The 18,162-nt window shown below is 52.5% G+C and overlaps 1 protein-coding gene across 1 annotated transcript; it reads left to right on the top strand.

The window, feature by feature from the left end:
* Nucleotides 1–922: 922 nt before the first annotated feature.
* Nucleotides 923–17,160, top strand: klhl17 (kelch-like family member 17). Its single transcript, XM_042343551.1, is given in 13 exon segments — nucleotides 923–1,003; nucleotides 7,734–7,995; nucleotides 8,443–8,564; nucleotides 10,621–10,842; nucleotides 12,533–12,649; nucleotides 13,172–13,385; nucleotides 13,492–13,590; nucleotides 13,593–13,635; nucleotides 14,338–14,505; nucleotides 14,783–14,871; nucleotides 15,281–15,354; nucleotides 16,181–16,362; nucleotides 16,741–17,160. Coding segments are annotated over 13 exon segments (1,827 nt in total). The 5' UTR covers nucleotides 923–997; the 3' UTR covers nucleotides 16,970–17,160.
* Nucleotides 17,161–18,162: the final 1,002 nt, after the last annotated feature.

The raw sequence follows: 18,162 nt of genomic DNA, 5'->3' as shown, positions 1-18,162 counted from the left end.
GTGGGCGAAACGAGGCAGCCAATTGCGCGCGGCAGCGTCCCCCACAAACAGCCGTGGATTTGAGTGGAACAAATCATGCCTATTTTTGAAGGGATTATTACCCCCGGGAAAGCCGGGTTCCTACTTACCGCCGGGCAAACAGAGGCGCGCGCGCACGCGTGTGTGTGCGTGTGTGTGTGGAGTAAGGAAACCTGCCTCAGGTTTTTCCTCAGCGAAACTTCCAACAAACCCCAGTCCTGATTGCGAGGTGAGCGCTCTCGCCGATACCCCTCAGGACCCCGCAAATAAATGGTACGAAACGCGCCGCGTCGATTGAATATCGCGACGAACTGACGTTCGTCATCACGTCGCGGAGTGGGTTTCGGGTCTGTGGATACGATGCTTCCTTAAATAAAAACAGTACTGGGGATATTCGGGGGGGGGGGGGTGTGGTGGGGGTGGGGGGTCGCATTTGTGTCAAGTGTTGGGTTCGGAGAAGACGGCTATTCTTCCGGGGAGGGGGGAAATTTCCCTAAGGCTATCGCTCCTTCCTTCCCGGCTCATTTGCAAAGATTTGGGCATATCTTTCTCTCTCTCTCTCTCTCTCTCCTCCTCTTCTCCATTCCCAGTCAATCTCTTTCTCCATCCTTCCCCCCTCCCCCCCCCCATCTCTCTCCTCCCCCTCTCCTCTCTCCTCCCTCCCTTTCTCTCCCTCTCTCTCTCTTCCCCCCCACCCCACCCCCAACCTGTGAACTTGTACGTGGATCAAAGACTTTTAACCATTTATGGAGACAATTAAAAAAAATCCCAAAGTCTGGCTACTGATTTAGATTGGTGGGGGGGGGGGGCGGGGGTGTGTGCAGGGAGGGGGTGGGGGGGGGTAAGGGGGGGGTGGTGGTGTTGCCTGAAAAACGAAGATTGGAGAGGAAAGGGGGGGGGGGGGAGGGAGAGGGGGGGAAACAGGAGGGGAAATAATCAACGTGGGAATCGATGTACAATGAACTGATCGCTTCCAACCATGTCTGTAAGTACCACACACAGGGGGGGAGGGGGGGAGGGGGGGAAATGGGGGGAGGGGGGGAAATGGGGGGAGGGGGGGAAATGGGGGGGGACGGGGGAAATGGGGGGGAGGGGGGAAATGGGGGGAGGGGGAGAAATGGGGGAGGGGGGAATGGGGGAGGGGAAATGGGGGGAGGGGGAAATGGGGGGAATGGGGGGAGGGGGGTAAATGGAGTGGGGGGTGGGGATAAGATGATTTGAACCCCTTTTTTTACGCTAAAATCATTTGACAGACGATTTATTTGTGTTATGTTTAACATTCCCTTCTGTTATGGCAACAATGTAACGCTGGTGGATACAATGCAGCTGTTGCACAGGAATAGCTCTGTGTGTGTGTCTGTGTGTGTGTCTCTGTGTGTGTGTGTCTGTGTGTGTGTCTCTCTGTGTGTGTGTGTCTCTCCTCTGTGTGTGTGTCTGTGTGTGTGTCTGTGTGTGTGTGTGTGCCTGTGTGTGTGTGTCTGTGTCTGTGTGTGTGTGTGTCTCTGTGTGTGTCTCCTCTGTGTGTGTGTGTCTCTCCTCTGTGTGTGTGTGTGTGTGTCCTCTGTGTGTGTGTGTGTCTCCCCTCTGTGTGTGTGTCATCTGTGTGTGTGTGTGTGTGTGTCCTCTGTGTGTGTGTGTGTGTGTGTGTGTCTCTCGTGTGTGTGTGTGTCTCCTCTGTGTGTGTCTGTGTGTCTCTCCTCTGTGTGTGTGTGTGTGTGTGTGTCTCTCCTGTGTGTGTGTGTGTCTCCTCTGTGTGTGTCTGTGTGTGTGTCTCTCCTCTGTGTGTGTGTGTCTCCTCTCTGTGTGTGTGTCTGTGTGTGTGTGTCTCCTCTCTGGTGTGTGTGTGTGTGTGTGTCTCTCCTGTGTGTGTGTGTGTGTGTCTCCTCTATGTGTGTGTGTCGTTCCTCTGTGTGTGTGTGTGTGTGTCTTTCCTCTCTGTGTGTGTGTGTCTCCTCTCTGTGTGTGTGTGTGTGTGTAGCGGATCATTGCAGCTCCTGTATTGTATTTTATCCTCTTTGTCGTTTTCCACCCAACACAACACACACAGAGGAGAGACACACACACACATACACAGAGGAGACACACACACACACACACACACACACAGAGGAGAGACACACACACACAACATACAACACACACCACAAGACTGCATCTTTGAACAGAACACACACCCCTTGGAAAGGCAATATAGACTGAGAGGTAAGTGAGGGAAGGAAAGGTATATATATATATATGTGTGTGTGTGTATATATCTTTTTTTTGTTGCCTCATTTAAGATTTGGATGGAAATCTACCAGAGAGACAGAGAAAGAGAGAGAGAGAGAGAGAGAGAGAGACAGAGAGAGGAGACTGAGATATATATATATAGAGAGAGAGAGAGAGAGGAAGCGAATGCTTATTGTGAAATAATACTTGTAATAATAATAATAATCCTTGCATTTGACATAACGCCTTATCACGTCGTCGTCGAGGCTTCTCGATGCAAACCTACAGCTATTTTTTTTGTGCCTCATTTGCCGTCGATTTCCTCGACGATTTCTTTGACCGAGAACCACTGCAACGGGAGACCTTTGTGGGTGTTTAGTGCTTTTTAAAGGGTGTGCGTTTCTCAATCGCCTTTGCATGTGTTTGTGTGATACGTGGGGGCCGTGGTGGGGGTGGGGGTGGGGGAAATAATCATTTTAACAGTCAGGTTAACACTAACAGTCAGATTGCAATCACGACGTGATAAGGCGCTATATCAAATACAAGGATTATTATTATTATGTTATTATTAAAATGCACCCGCGGATCCTGGATTTGTAAGAACATACTAATCATCTTACGGGCTGTAGGACAGGTTTTTCTGTGTGTGTGTGTGTGTGTTTGTGATCGCGGTTGTGTTTCCTTGTTGTCTCGGATCAAATTGGATCGCAAGACAAAAGGATAGCCTATTACTTTTATTTATTCTCGCCTGCATCGGTTTATCAGGCATTTTTTCTTTCGGTCAGCCGGGGCGTTCTGACACACGCGGAAGCCCATCACCGTTGCTTAAGAGTCTCCAAACCAAGCTGAGAATTCCACGCCACCCTCCCACACGCGGAAATCCCGGAGAGAGAGAGAGAGAGAGAGATCTCTGTTGGGATGGAATGCATAATTTATAATAATAATAATAACAATAATAGTAATAGTACCAATACCTGCATTGGAGATAACGCCTTATCGCGTCTTCGAGGCGTCTCAAAGCGCTTCACGGCGTATGCTGTGAAGTGTAGTGGCTGTGTATTTTGTGGGCAAGACACGGCAGTCGGTTTGTACGCAGCTTTGTGTCCCACAAACAGCCAGTCATGGAGTTAGTGACCAATTTTTTATTTGAGGGATTGTTGGCCAGGACAGCGGAAGAGGGAAACTCCCTTCTCTTTCAAATACTATGATTATTATTATTATTATTACTATAATTATCACGCCGTGCGCAATTGGCTGCCGAGTTTCGCCCCACAAAATACACAGTCAATTCACTTGGCAGTATATTCTGTGAAGCGCTTTGAGACGTCTCGAAGACGCGATAAGGCGCTGTATCAGATGCAAGGATTATTATTATTATTATTGTTATCGGGCATGTTGTCCCCTGCCACTTGGCAGTCCAGGGAAGCAACAACTGGCCTGGATGGTGCGATTAAGATGAATTTACGCCTGCACTGTAAAAACCATCAGGTCATCGTTGCCTGCAACTGGGAGCTGACACCAGTGAATTTTCTTTAAGGGAGTAATGGCGCTCTGTGATGAGTTTACGTTTCTAACCCAACACCGAAACCCCATTGCACATCGCTGCACCAATCAGCTTTATCTAATAGAGGATCTCACTGCAAAAAAAAACCTTTTTTTAAAAGGTAGGGGGAGGGGAGTGGGGGAAGAGGAGGGGTTGGGGGGGGGGGGAGTGGGGAGAGGGGGGGTTTTGTGTAGTTGCAATTCATTTTGTCAAAAAAAATCCCAAAATAATCGTGATAAGGGCTTTCTTAAGCAATATTTAAGGGATAGCGGCTTCCTGAGGATTTTTGGCATTGCTGTTTATTAAGGGCTGCTGCTGTAATTTTTTCCCTCTGCTATTTTCTTTCTCTCTCTCTCTCTCTCTTTCTCTCTCTTCCCTCTTCTCTCTCTCTCTCTCTCTGCACTCTTCTGTCCTGTCGATTGGGTATTCATTCGGTGTGAGCTGAACGCAGTCCGCGTGTTCTGCGTAGGTGTGCTTGGAATATGGATAACCCTGTCATTTTTTTTTTTGCTGTCGGTCGTGAGAAATGATTGTGTGCGGATGGTCAAATGAGTTCGTTTTGAGAACCCCTAAATCCAGGCAATAACCTTTGCCTTTGCACATCAAAATACGTTTCGGTCAGCGGTTAAGGATATCAGACCCAGACTGAGAATTGCCACCTATTCCCGTCACCTGCACGTAGAGAATTTCCCTGTGTTTGGAATGGGATGTGCTGTAAAGTTCTCCAGGAAGTGACTTGACCCAATGCAGGTGGTGTGAACTGCAGATCTTCTTCTTAGCGAACGCAATACAAAGGTTATTTCGCTTTAACGCGTACAATAGTACACGGTTAAAGCGACACTAACACAGGACGATTCAATGAAACTGATGCTACCCGATTCCGTTGGGAATGTCACTGACTTCCCAGCTGTTGCTCCCACGATAATTCCACCGGCTTCCAAAGCTTTCCCTTAAGGCTTTTACAACTCCACCGCCCCTTGTCACCGAGATAGCACCCCCCCCCCACTACCCCCTCGCAGGCTCTCTTGAGCAGGCCCTTTGACTCACGGGGAAAAATAACCGATAAGGAGAAAATAAGGCGGAGAGCTAATTGGGAGGATTCTGCCATCCTGTTTCCTCGGCTTGAGATGTCCACAACCCTGCTGCCCTGACCACGATGGGAGTATAACATCTACTCAAGACACCGAACGAGGGAAAGGTATCAGAACCTGACCTCAGCCGGGGTCAAGCCAATATATCTTTACCTTTGCTAACTCTAATTGGCACATGTACCCCCTCCCGATCCCCCTCAGTCAGTCGTTGAAACGCACAGCCTTGACTATGCCCCTAATAGCTAAGGAACGCTCTTAATGCCGTTCGAGAAAAAAAGATTATAAGTGTTTGGTTATGTTTCAAAAGGATACCAATTGAAAATCTTAAAAGTATTGCGTGCAGGTTGGCAAGAGCCAAGGATTAGGGAGCTGTTTTTTTGGGGGGTGTCCGACACATGTGGAAACCCATCCCCGTGCTTGAGAGTCTCCAAACCCAACTGAGAATTCCCTGCTTCCCGCTTACACGTGAAAAGTCTTGAGATAGATTATTGGAATGGAATGCTCTCTCTCTCTCTCTCTCTCTCTCTCTCTCTCGGGACGCCCCCTGTTTACCTAAATCCCAGAAAGTATTAGGCGCAGGTTGACAAGAGCCGAGGCTCGGGGGGGGGGGAGCCCAGAGTGTGCGCCGGGGGTAACTGTTGGAGTCTAACCAGTTAAAACCTCATAGCTTGCCATTGATTAAAGGATTGGAAAAAGGATTAACAGTAAAGGTGGTTGAGGCCAGGACACTGGGACTCATTTAAAAACACAGCTAGATGTGGGAGGACTGTAGGTATGGGAGCTTTGGGAGACGAAATTCATCCTAACCTCTCTCGTGATCTCGTGAACCCAACTCTCTGCCTTCGGGAGGGAGAGAGGGCGGTGGTGAGGGGGTGGGTGGGTGGGGGGGGGGGGGGCGATGGTTAACAACAACCAAAAAAAGGGGAAAGAAAGAAAGGAAGGACGATCTTTCTATTCCTTTCGGGTTATTGAGCTCATGGCTTTCCGAATTCTCTCCTGCACTGGATGGTAGGAAGCCCTCTTCGCCTGCGTCACAGAGGCTCAGTGCTGACTAAAGCAGAGCGGGTTCCGTAGAGGGTAGAAATAAATAGTTGTGACGTGCTGTGCTCAGCGCCGGTCGGAATCGCACCTCGCCAACAGATGGCGGTTTCCTCTTTGACACAATTGAGGGGAAGTGAGGATTTTAAATTGCCTTTCCCTCCGGCAGCACAGAGAGAACACACAACACCCTCGTGGCCTAACGGGTAAAGGCAGCATTCAGCGCAGACACGAAGCTACAGACTGGCAGGTCGAGGGTCCCTGATCCCAGTTCAGGAGCGCAGTGGACTTCCGTGCTTCTGGGCTACGGATCGACCGTAAAGGAATGAATAATTATTACAATAATGATTCTTGCATTGGATACACGTCGCTGAGATATCTCAAAGCGCTTCAGAGCGTATACTGTGAAGCCTGGTGACTGTGTATTTTGTGGGCCAAACACAGCAGTATCAGGCAAACAGCCGTGGGTTGAGCGACCAAATTTTTTTGTGAGGGATTATTACCCCCGGAAAGCAATCCGCCGATCGACTAACAGCGGGGTTCCGACTAACTGCTAGGTGAACATGTGGAGTCAGGAAACTTGCTTAATGTTTTGCCTCGTCTGGGAATCGAACCCACACATGGTGGTGGGTTGAGTGACCACTCTTTTCGTGTGTGCGTGCTCCTGCATCCCTCGCTATGACCGGGGGAAAGAGAGGAGCGGAGAGGGAGGGGGAGAGGGAGGGAGATCAGCGGCCTCTCTTGCGGACGATGCACAGGCAGTGACATCAGCGGTTCCCAGGAGGTCGATCGTTGCATGGCGCCTCTTTACAACATGGCGCCTGAGACATTGGGACCAGACGAGCACCTCGTTAAAGGGGTTGCTCCTGGAAAGGCACCATTAGCTCCAAGCGGAGAGCTTGAGTCTTGTTCGGCAAACACGTTGCTGCTAAGATGTCACGGGACTACGCAGGATAAATAAAGCCTCTGACCGGCTCTGGAGCACATAGATATAATATAAAAAAAGTTTTTAAAAAATAACTGACCCCGCATTACTCTATCTCGTACCCTTCAATTGAATTCTCCACCAACGAGCAATCTAATTCCCTCTTGAATTTGCTGACACAATATGCCTCCACATCACGTTGATGATTTATACATTTATTGATTGTGGCAGCGTGTGGGTAGGAAAATCCCATTATAATCCCATGCTGTCAAGGTCAGTAAATTTACAGACCAGAAAGAGAGAGAGAGAGAGAGAGAGAGGGAGAGAGAGAGAGAGAGAGGGGGGGGGAGAGGGAGAGTCAACCTTCCTCCCTCTCACCAAAGAAGAAGGTACTGCGATTATTGTGGAATAACGTATGAAATATATCACCAAATGTGCAGTCGATTCACTTTGCAGCGGATCCTGCGAAGCGCTTGCCTCGAGACGTCTAGAAGACGTAAAAAAGCGCTCTATCAAATGCCAGGGCTATCACGATTATTATTATTATTATTATTATTATTATTATTATAAATCAATCCCTGGAATCTGCACGCGAGGGTGAGCTGCAGGGAATTCCAGCTTGACCCGGATTCTCTTAAGCACGGGAATCAGATCCCTCACGAGCGCCACGCAGCCATTGAAGTTGCCGTTCCTTCCTCGCGCGTAGTCTCTTCGATCGCCCTCCTACCCCTACCCCTACCCTCTGCCCACCCTCCGCCACCCACAACCCCACTCCCCCCACCCGCCCGCCCGCCCTCCTGGATCCCAACCACTCTGCTCGGCCGCAGATCCCTGACTGCCCAGCCGCCTTGGGGCGTCCTCCCGACGCGAGCGGAGCTTACGTGTAAGGGTGATTTGTTTGCCGTTGTAGGCGCAACGAGCGAAGCCAGCCAAGGAGGCCGGGACGGATCGGAGCCCGGCGATGGAGGGCGGGATGCAGCTGCTGAACCGCGATGGGCACAGCATCTCACACAACTCCAAGCGACACTACCACGACGCCTTCGTGTCCATGAACCGGATGCGGCAGCGGGGGCTGCTGTGCGACATCGTCCTGCACGTGGGCAACAAGGAGATCAAGGCCCACAAGCTGGTGCTGGCTTCCTGCAGCCCCTACTTCCACGCCATGTTCACCAGTGAGTGTCGGCAAATCGTCGCTGCCAACCAGCCGATCGCGGCCTCTTGCCTAAGCGACCCACTTGCGGTTAGGCTCAGCGGGCTCCGGCCCGCCCCGTGCTCTCCCCCCCCCCGTCCCACCACCACCAGGCCCAGCCCCGCCCGCCCTACCCTCACAGCCCCCACTCCTTTGAACTCCACCCCACAGTCCCTCCGCCTCGCTCCTTCCCTTTCCTCCTTGAAGTCCCGTCTCCAGACCTTCGTCTTGGGGCCGAGCCTTCGGTCACCCTCCCACTCCCCCCCCCCACCGCCACCCCCTCTCCACCGCCGCCGCCCTCCATTTCTCCTGATCCCAACCCACCAGCTTTGAGTGCAATACCTTGACTGCCCAGCGCTTTGGTTGGGTCCTCCCCACGTGAAAGGACACCTGCGTAAATGTAACTTGTTGTTGTTGTTGTTGCCTGCAGATGAAATGAGCGAGAGTCGCCAAACCCACGTGACCCTTCACGATATCGACCCCCAAGCACTGGAGCAGCTGGTACAATACGCCTACACTGCGGAGATCGTGGTGGGAGAGGGGAATGTCCAGGTGGATATCCTCAGTTTGCGCTTCTGTCTCTCTGTTCCCCTCCACCACGTCCTTCGTCCTCCCCACCACCTCACCACCCCCCTTCCCCTCCTCCCTCCCTCCCTCCCTCCCCCACCTCCCTCCCTTCCTCCACCTCCACCCACCCACACCCCACCCCCCCCCCCACCCCCACCCCCCCAGAGCCTCCTTTTATTCACCGTTCACGTTGTTCTGAGTTAACAATTGAGGGAATGCACATTTTTTCCAAATCTCTGTGAAAAAGATAACGCCTTTTGATAACTGGGCAACTAGCGAGGGGGGGAATTGTGTCTCCCGCCCACCAAACACACAGTCGAATCCGCTTGACAACCTAATTCTGCGGAGCGCTTTGGAGACGTCTTAACGACGTGATCAGGCGCTAGGATTCTTGTGATTATTATTGCGGTTGTTACGGAGGGAGGTTGAGATCGGGGAAGGGAAGGGAAGGGAGGGCGGGAGGGAGGGAGGGAGGGAGGTAAAAGTGGGGGCGGGCGGAGGTGAGGGGTGGGTGTGTGAGGTGTGGGGGAATAGAGGAGAAGCAAGCTGTTAAACTGCTTTGCATTGAGCGCTACAGGTAGATCAGCCGGGAGATCCTAAGTGTGACATTTGCGTCTTTTTGTCTGCAGAGATTGCAGGAAAATGTGGCAATTCCGGCTCACTTGCCAAATACTGAGCTCCGAAGTCTATCTGTGTCACACCCTGGCCACAATAGTGCCCAGTCTAGGATTCAACGTTACCAGGCCTGTACCACTAGATACTGCATTGACTTAAATCCTGCAATCTCGTTCTCTCTCTCTCCTTTTTTTTTTAAAAAAAAACATTGCTGTTGAGATTTTTTTTCCTTCTTGCGGATCGCGAGTGGCAGTTTTTTTTTTTGGTGGGGGTACTGGTGGTGGTGGGGCTGGAGGGAGGGTGTGTGGGGGGTGGGTGGGTGGGGGGGGGAGTGGGACAGACGAAGAGGTTTCGATTAATCTCCTGCCCGACGTGAAAGGAACCATTACCAAATGACACGATTATTATTATTATTATTATTATTATGATGATGATGATATTTGGAGAAGGATTTAAGGACAACCTGTACATTCGCTCCCCCCAAAAATATGCGGTCACTCAATCCACGGCTGTTTGTGGGGGAGGGGGGGCGCTGCTGTGCGCAATTGGCTGCCGCGTTTCGCCCGCAGTCTCCAAAGCACACAGTCACTACGCTTTACAGTGTGTCCTGCGAAGCGCTTTGAGACGTCTCGACGACGTGATGAGGCGCTGTGTCAAAATGCCAGGATGGTTATTATTAGCTTATCACATCGTTCAGACGTCTCACAGCGCTTCGCAGGATATATATTGTAAAATGTTTTGTGGGTGATAAAAAAAAACGGAAAATCAGAATTAAATCAGCCCCCTTCACCCCCACCCCCCACCCCACCACCCGTATGCGGAGTTCACTTCGAAATTAAGTGATCACCCCACCCTCCCACACCACCCCCCCACCGCCTCGTTTACTTAATGGATGACACAGTCACTACACACTACAGTAAATCCCAGTCGGTTAGAGATTGCCTTTTGTCTTTCATTTGGTGTCGCTTTCTTGGCATTTGGACCAATTGGGTAAATTGCGACGTCTCCTAAGGTTAATTATCACATGGAATCTGTTCGTGAAAAGGTCCCGCTTTTCGGTCTCCAAACCCACCCCCTGCCCCACTTCCCCCTCAATCCCCCCACCCCCCCCCCCCCCCTCCTGGGCCCCCTCCCTCCCCGCAGATCTTGTTTAATTAAGTTGGAGTGAACTGACACGAGATCCAATTACATTTCGTTACTAACGCAACCCTCTACGGACCAGAGGAGAGGTGGATGGTTTAGCACATAACTGCCTCCCTCCCCTGCCCTAGAAACCAAACGCACGGTGGGGAATAAGAAAAAGCTTTTTTTTCTTACCAACTGGAGTCGAACGTCGAGGGAAGGGGGTGAGATCTGCAGCGCGGTTGTAAATAATGTCAATTGGCCTCCTGTGTTTTTTTTCCCCACCCCTCCCCCCCCTCCGCAGACCTTATTGCCCGCGGCCAGCCTACTCCAGCTCAACGGTGTCCGAGACGCCTGTTGTAAGTTCCTGCTCAGCCAACTCGATCCGTCGAACTGCCTGGGGATCCGGGGATTCGCCGACACGCATTCCTGCAGCGATCTGCTCAAGTCGGCCCACAAGTACGTCCTCCAGCACTTTGTGGAGGTTTCCAAGACCGAGGAGTTTATGCTGTTGCCTCTCAAACAGGTACTCGCTTGGTTCAACAGATACACGACGCGGTCACTTCAGTCCACGACGGCTCGTGGGGGTCCGAGCCGGGGCGCAATTGGCTGCCGTGTTTTGCCCGCGAAACTGTACAAGCGCTGTGAAGCGCTGCTGAGACGTCTCGAAGTTGCGATCAAAGCCCCCGCACTTTGTCCTCGCATCGTAGGCGCTGAGTCAAATGCAAAGATTATTATTATTATCATTAAGGATTTGCTGCAGAGTGCAGCGCGTTCCTGAAATTGCCTCTCGATGCTCCACTCAGATCGGACCGATCATTTCTCGCAGCTCACCCTCGATTCCCAACTCTCTGAATCGCCCACTACTTTATAAATGCTTATGTTCTTATTGACACTATCAATATATCTTTATATTAGAGGAACTGAAGTTCGGTCTCTCGGGCATTGATGGTGGCTCAGGGATGTACATCAGTTATTTATAACCTGGTATATTTAGAGACACAGGCCCTCGTGAGCTAACCAGACAGTGTTGGCGATGAGAATGGCTGTCGCTGGTTTAGCTCCAGCAATACCTCATTGTTTTCTGGGGGGGTAGAGGAGGTGGGGGGGTGGGGTGGGGGGCTGGGGGGCTTGCTCAAGCCAACCCACGCTTACGTTGCTTGAATTGTTAACCATGAAGGGAATGACCAGTTTTATGTGATGGACTCCCTTGTCTTTTCCAGTCGTGCCTCGGGATCTTTAACGTCCACCCGGAGGTCTCGGCTTAACGTCTCATTCAAAGGACGGCAATGCAGTGCCCCCCCCCCCCTCCCCTCCCCCCTCCCCAAACACTGCTCTGGAATCTCAGCCTACACTATTATGAGCTCAAAGTCCTGACGTGGGGCTTAAGCCCACAATCTTCTGACTCAGAAGCGAGAGAACGGCTACCGACTGAGCCAGGTTGATGCAGCGCGTCCCACCTTAATGTTCACACCTTTTCATCCTGAGGAAGTGACAGTGTGCGGCATTAATCACCGACACAATGAACCTTCGGACTCCCCGCTGCGGTTATTTTAGCCACGGAGCTCTTAAAGTCACGTCTGTCTTAGCTGGTGATATCAATCTCGCTGAGGTGTGTAAACACTGGCGGCGGGGGCGAGGAAGTGGTGCTAAACGGGAGCAAATGCGGTGCCAACAACAGCACCAACATATTACGGTGGTTTTTTTTGTTCACTGAACCGGTTTACTTTGTTTTCTTTTATGTTTACCTGCTATTTACTTAAAAAAACGTCAGTCAGCAGATCGCTGGTAGATTGCCATTGACCTCAAGGCATGTGGCAAGTTGGGCCCCAACACTTTTGTGGTGGGGTGTAAGTACAATCCTCTTTAAGACAAGACACCAGTGGACTTTTGCCGACAAAACTGCACAGACACTTTACAGTCCGTCCTGTAAAATGCTTTGACAGCGATGATCAAATAATGACAACAATAATAATAATCCTTGCGTTTGATAAGGCGCCTGATCACGCCTCCGAGACGTCTCAAAGCGCTACACAGGACGCACTGTAAATTGAATCGACTGCGTATTTTGAGGGGAAAATGTAAAGATTATTATCTATTATTATTGGTATTATTGTCATATCCGCGAGCCTCAAACGGGTTTGGGACGTCGGACACGATTTAGTTTGCTTAAGAGTTCCTCGCCCAACTTCCTCTGTGTTTCCCCGACTTCGCAGGTGCTAGACCTCATCTCCAGTGACAACTTGAATGTTCCTTCGGAGGAGGAGGTGTACAGGGCCGTGCTGAGCTGGGTCAAACACGAAGTAGACAGCAGGCGCCAGCACGTTCCCAGAGTGAGACAACAGACCCCAAAACGCACCCCACGCAGTCCGTCACTGTCAAAAGCCTCCAGGTTTATCCCAGCGCTGCGAGACACTGCCCCACCTGTAGTGGGGGGGGGGGGGGCTATAACAACGCATGTTGTCGCCGTTCTCATTGCCGTTTATCGTCCCCCTTTGAAGACATAAACGTCTCGCGGGACATGGGAAGGAAGGGACCGCCTTTTTTGTTGGGGGTTTGGGGAAGGTGGGGCAGACACTCGGGAAGTAAAGGGAATTGAATTGAAGGGGGGTGTGGAGGGGGGGGGGGGGGGGGGGGGAAGGAAAAAAAAAATCAGGTGATAAATGGGATTGTAAAATCTGCCGTGATCTAATCAACTGATGGAGAACAGGCTCGATGGGCTGAATGGCCTCTTCCCGGTCCTACCCTTCCCGTGACGAACGACCTTCGGAAGCTGGGTTGCCGTTGACACCCGGGTGAGCTTGCTCGTCGGTTCTTGCGGGTTGACGCTGAGCGAGGCCTTTGGTTCCCCGCAGTTGATGAAGTGCGTGCGGCTGCCTTTGCTGACCCGGGACTTCCTGATGAACAACGTAGACACCGAGCTGCTTGTCCGGCACCACTCCGAGTGCAAAGACCTGCTCATCGAGGCCCTCAAGTACCACCTGATGCCCGAGCAACGGGGGGTCCTGAGCAACAGCAGAACCAGGCCTCGGCGCTGCGAGGGAGCCAGCCCAGTGCTCTTCGCTGTCGGTCGGTCAATAACAATCACCACAATTAATAGCAACAACAACAATAATAATAATAATAATCAATCAATCAGTCAATAATCCTGACAACGGCCTGTGCGTTTTTGCAGGTGGCGGGAGTCTGTTTGCCATCCACGGGGATTGTGAAGCCTACGACACCAGGACAGACCGGTGGCACATGGTGGCCTCCATGTCCACTCGCCGGGCCAGGGTGGAGTGGCCGCCATCGGAAACCGGCTGTACTCGGTCGGAGGGTAAGAATGTGGGAATGGTTTCGGCCACAACTTACGCCCGTCAGTTCAGTGTCACCTTGACCCACTCGGGGTTGCTCGAGTTGCTCCCGCACCTCTGCGGGTGGTAAAGTTCCAGCCCGACTGCAGCTCGTGGAGAGAGAACTGCAAGTTATTGAGTCCGATTGGAAACGGAGTCAGATGCACAATGTATTCCATGCATCTGGACATAACAAGTGTGAAAACTGCAGTAAATATAACCCTGCCTCCATCCCTCCATCTTGTCCCCCCCACCCTCTCCCAACCCCCCACCCTCCCCACTCCTTAGCCAGGACACTGGGAGAGAGAATCTCCCATTTCTTTTCGAATCGCAAACATTTTCTTTCAACGTCCACCCGAAACAGGAAGGGTGACCGAAGGCAGGGTCCACTAAAGAGGAGGGTCTTGAGGCGTGCCGTGAAGGAGGCAAGGGAGGGGGCGAAGCCAGAGGAATGTGGGTTGGAGTTCCAAAGGATGGGGGGAGGGTGGGGTGGGGGGGTGGCGGAGAGGCTGAAGGCCTGCCGGTCGATGGTGGGTTGGGCCGGGCGGAGGACATGGAGCAGGCCGGAGCCCGCTGAGCAGAGGGAGCGGACGGGTTGATAACGCAGTTCGGAGAGGGAGGAGGGGGGGGCAAGGCCGTGGTGGGGTCTTCCCGTTGCTGAGCAATGCCGCGTTTCTGTGGTTTAGGTACGACGGCACCTCGGACTTATCCACCGTGGAATCTTACGATCCGGTCACTAACTCCTGGCAGCCGGAGGTGTCCATGGGCACGAGACGCAGCTGCCTGGGTGTGGCGGTGCTCCACGGCTTGCTGTACGCCGCGGGAGGTTACGACGGGGCCTCTTGCCTCAACAGGTACCACTGGGAGGAACCTGACGCCGACGCTGCAACGACACCGGCCTGGAATCGAGATCAATGTACACGCGTTCTCCCGGGTCGACAGTGAAAGGCTGGAGGGGAAGCGGTGGGCGGAGGAGGGGAGGGTGGGGGAGAGGGGGGCAACTAATGACTTGGGGAGTAGTGCGTACCCCTGTAAGCTGAGGGGTTTGGAGCTGTGTGATGTGATGTGATTGAGGGGGTTCAGGAGTGTGTGTGTGTGTGTGTGGGGCTCACTCTGGCTTTTTGTCTCCAGTGCAGAAAGGTTCGATCCACTCACAGGAACCTGGTCCTCAGTCACTGCAATGAGCACCAGGAGGCGCTATGTTCGCGTGGCGACTTTAGGTGGGGACCTTTCCCTCCCTTTTCTAGGCCGTTTGCAGATACGATTCCGTTTTACTCATACGTGTGTCTGTCTGGCGCAGTGGTAGTGTTTTCTCTCTCTCTCTCTCCCTCGCTAAATCCTGTGAAGTGGAGTGACTCACCTCTGGGACTCTCTGCCTCAATCCCTCCACCTCGCCCACCCCCCCCCCACCCCCCTTCTTTATCTGTCTTTAAAACCCCACCGAAAAAACCTAGCTCTCCATCCGCGCCTATGAGTGTCTGACCTCACCAGTGTGGAGCGCTCAGACCCTATCCTGGGTGAAGGAGACTACGTAAGTGCAAATGGTTGTGAAGAGTTTTCTCCGAGAGATGGGAGCCCGAGACTTCAATCCTAAGGTTGACATTGTTTGGCCGTTGTCCTGTTTTGCAGATGGAAATCTCTACTCTGTTGGGGGCTACGATAGCTCCTCACACTTAGCGACTGTAGAAAAGTATGATCCGCAGGTAATTCAATCCACTGTGTCGTGTCGGGTCTATCTATGGGCTTTAGTTTCACCTCCTGCCAAACCCCAGGTTCGCTCCTTGAGTAAGATTGTCTTCTATCTCAGAGCACCTTCCACTTACAGCCTCTCTCTCTCAGCCCCTCCATCTCTCTCTCTCAGCCCCTCCATCTCTCTCTCTCAGCCCCTCCATCTCTCTCTCTCACCTCCTCCATCTCTCTCTCACCTCCTCCATCTCTCTCTCTCACACCCTCCATCTCTCTCTCACCCCCATCATTCCCTCTCACTCCCATCATTTGCTCTCTCACCCTCTTCATGCCTCGCACTCCCCCCCATAGGTCACAGTGCCGTTCACCTCAGGAGGACGTCCCAATGCGCTTCACAGGGAAATTGAGTTGAGTTCCTCACTGGAGTCTGATGTGGATAAGCAACTTGTTTTGATCATTGGAGCCGGGCCGTGTTTGTACAATTTGCTCTCACCATCGACCAGCAGATGTCCCACTAGATTCCTCCATTCAATGGGAACGAGGCACAGAACCAGGAGGTAGAGGCTCAGTGGAGCTCACTGGTGCAGTAAACCCGGGCATTGTGTGGCTTGAGCAGAAACCTGCGTCAGAGATGAGTTCAATCCTCTACGAACCCCCCACCTCTCCCCCCACCCCGATCCACTCCCCCCACCCCCCAACCCTGAGTGGATGAGCCTTCAGTCTCAGCTAGGTTCCTGCTCCCAACACCGTCAAGTGCTCTGGGGCGCTACCCTGTGTGAGTTGGGGGTGGGGGGGGGGGTTGCTCTCTAAATGCAAGTTGTTGTTGTCCGTCTCCTGTTTCAGACCAACACCTGGAGCACCATCGCCAACATGCTGAGCCGCCGCAGCAGTGCGGGGGTGGCGGTGCTGGAGGGGATGCTGTACGTGGCTGGGGGGAACGACGGGACCAGCTGCCTTAACTCAGTGGAGAGATACAACCCCAAGGCCAACACCTGGGAGAGTGTGGCGCCCATGAACATCCGAAGGTCAGGCTTCCTCGCCTCCTGTCCTCGGAGCGCTCTGGGGCGCCCCCCCCCCCCCTCCCCCGTGTGTAGCGACTGCGTATTTTGTGGACGAAATGCGTCAACCGGTTGTCACCCCACCCACACACGCACAGGCACACAAGTCACAGATTGACGTGACCAACTTATTATTGTTTTTTTAAGGAGTTATTTACCCTCCGGAAAAGAGAGTCCCAGATCCCAGCCCCGGTTGTCGGAGCTCACACACTCGCTTGGTCGCTCGCTCTCGCACGCTCACACACAGACACACACAGAAAAGGCGCTGTATCAAATACAAAGATTATTATTATTATTGTTATTATTATTATCTTGTGACGCCTGCTAACATCTGTCTCTTCTCAGGAGCACCCACGACCTGGTGGCCATGGACGGGTGGCTTTACGCAGTGGGGGGCAACGACGGAAGCTCGAGTCTGAACTCCATCGAGAAGTACAACCCCCGCACCAACAAGTGGGTGGCTGCCTCGTGCATGTTCACACGGAGGAGCAGTGTGGGGGTCTCAGTGCTCGACCTGCTGAACTTCCCCCCGCCATCCTCGCCCACCCTCTCGGTCTCGTCCACCAGCCTCTAGGGCTCGGAACTCAACCGCCCGGCTCTTTACCTCATCGCAAACAACTCGCCGTTTCTAAGACCAGACTGCCGCCGTCAACACCAGCCTCCTGCCCAAGCTGGTCTCTCTCGGTCATTAATTTACTGATTGACTTACCTTACTTACTTATTATTTATTTTCGTTCCAAGGTTCGGTCTCCCCCCACCACCCCACCCCCACCCCCACACCTCCAACCGCCCGCTCGGAGGGCGACAGACAGCGTACTAAATCGCGCCTCCCTTTGCCCCTCGCGCCAGCCGAGGCCGGCCAACAGATACACTACGTTGCCGTCACAACCTGCCCGCAGCAGGAGACACCTCCCGAAGCTTGGAGGGTGAGATTCCGCCCATCAGAGCCAGCAGTTTGTGTTCAGGGGTCTCTCAGAACGCCACTGATTGCAAAGCCAGCCTCGGTAGCTCTCTCGCCTCCAAGTCAGAAGGTTGTGGGTTCAAGCCCTACCCCTCCCCTCCCCCCCCTCCCACCCACTCACCCCAACACACATCGGTGCTTGGTACTCGTATGGTCTCAAGTTGATGCTCCAATGTAGTGTCTGAGAGGGCGTCGCACTATCGGAGGCTCAGTCCTTCCGAAGAGAAAGTTAAACCGAGATCTCGTCGGCCTGTTCAGGTGGACGTTAAGGATCCCGTGGCACGATTGGAAAAGAGAAAGGAGTTTCTCTCCCTCTCTCTCTCTCTCTCTCTCTCTGTCCAACAATCCCCACCCCCAGATAAAACTGCTCACTCACTCGCTCCGCGACTGTTTGTGGGGCAGCGCTGTGCGCAAAGTTGGCTGCCGCGTTTGGCCCACAAAAACACACAGTCACTGCACTTTACAGTATATCCTGTGAAGCGCTTTGAAACGTCTCAACGACGTGACAGGTGCTATGCCAATTGTAAGTATTGTTATTATTTATTATTATTAACTGGTGACAACGGGATCGAATGTGCGGCAATTTACTACCTTGTTCATTCTCAAACTCATTCAAATTCTCATTCAATAGCAGTAAGTAGGAACCCGGTTGTTAGTCTATTGGTGGATCAATTTCCGGGGGGTAATAACCCCTTAAAAAAAAAAAAAAATTCGGTCACTCAGTCCACGACTGTTTGTGGGGACGCTGCTGTGTGCGCAATCGGCTGCCGCGTTTCGCCCACAAAATATATACAGTGAATTCCCTT

The sequence above is a fragment of the Callorhinchus milii genome, unplaced genomic scaffold (assembly GCF_018977255.1).
Source record: "Callorhinchus milii isolate IMCB2004 unplaced genomic scaffold, IMCB_Cmil_1.0 Scaffold24, whole genome shotgun sequence".
Classification (NCBI taxonomy): domain Eukaryota; kingdom Metazoa; phylum Chordata; class Chondrichthyes; order Chimaeriformes; family Callorhinchidae; genus Callorhinchus; species Callorhinchus milii.
This window is presented reverse-complemented; position numbering and strand designations above follow the sequence as displayed.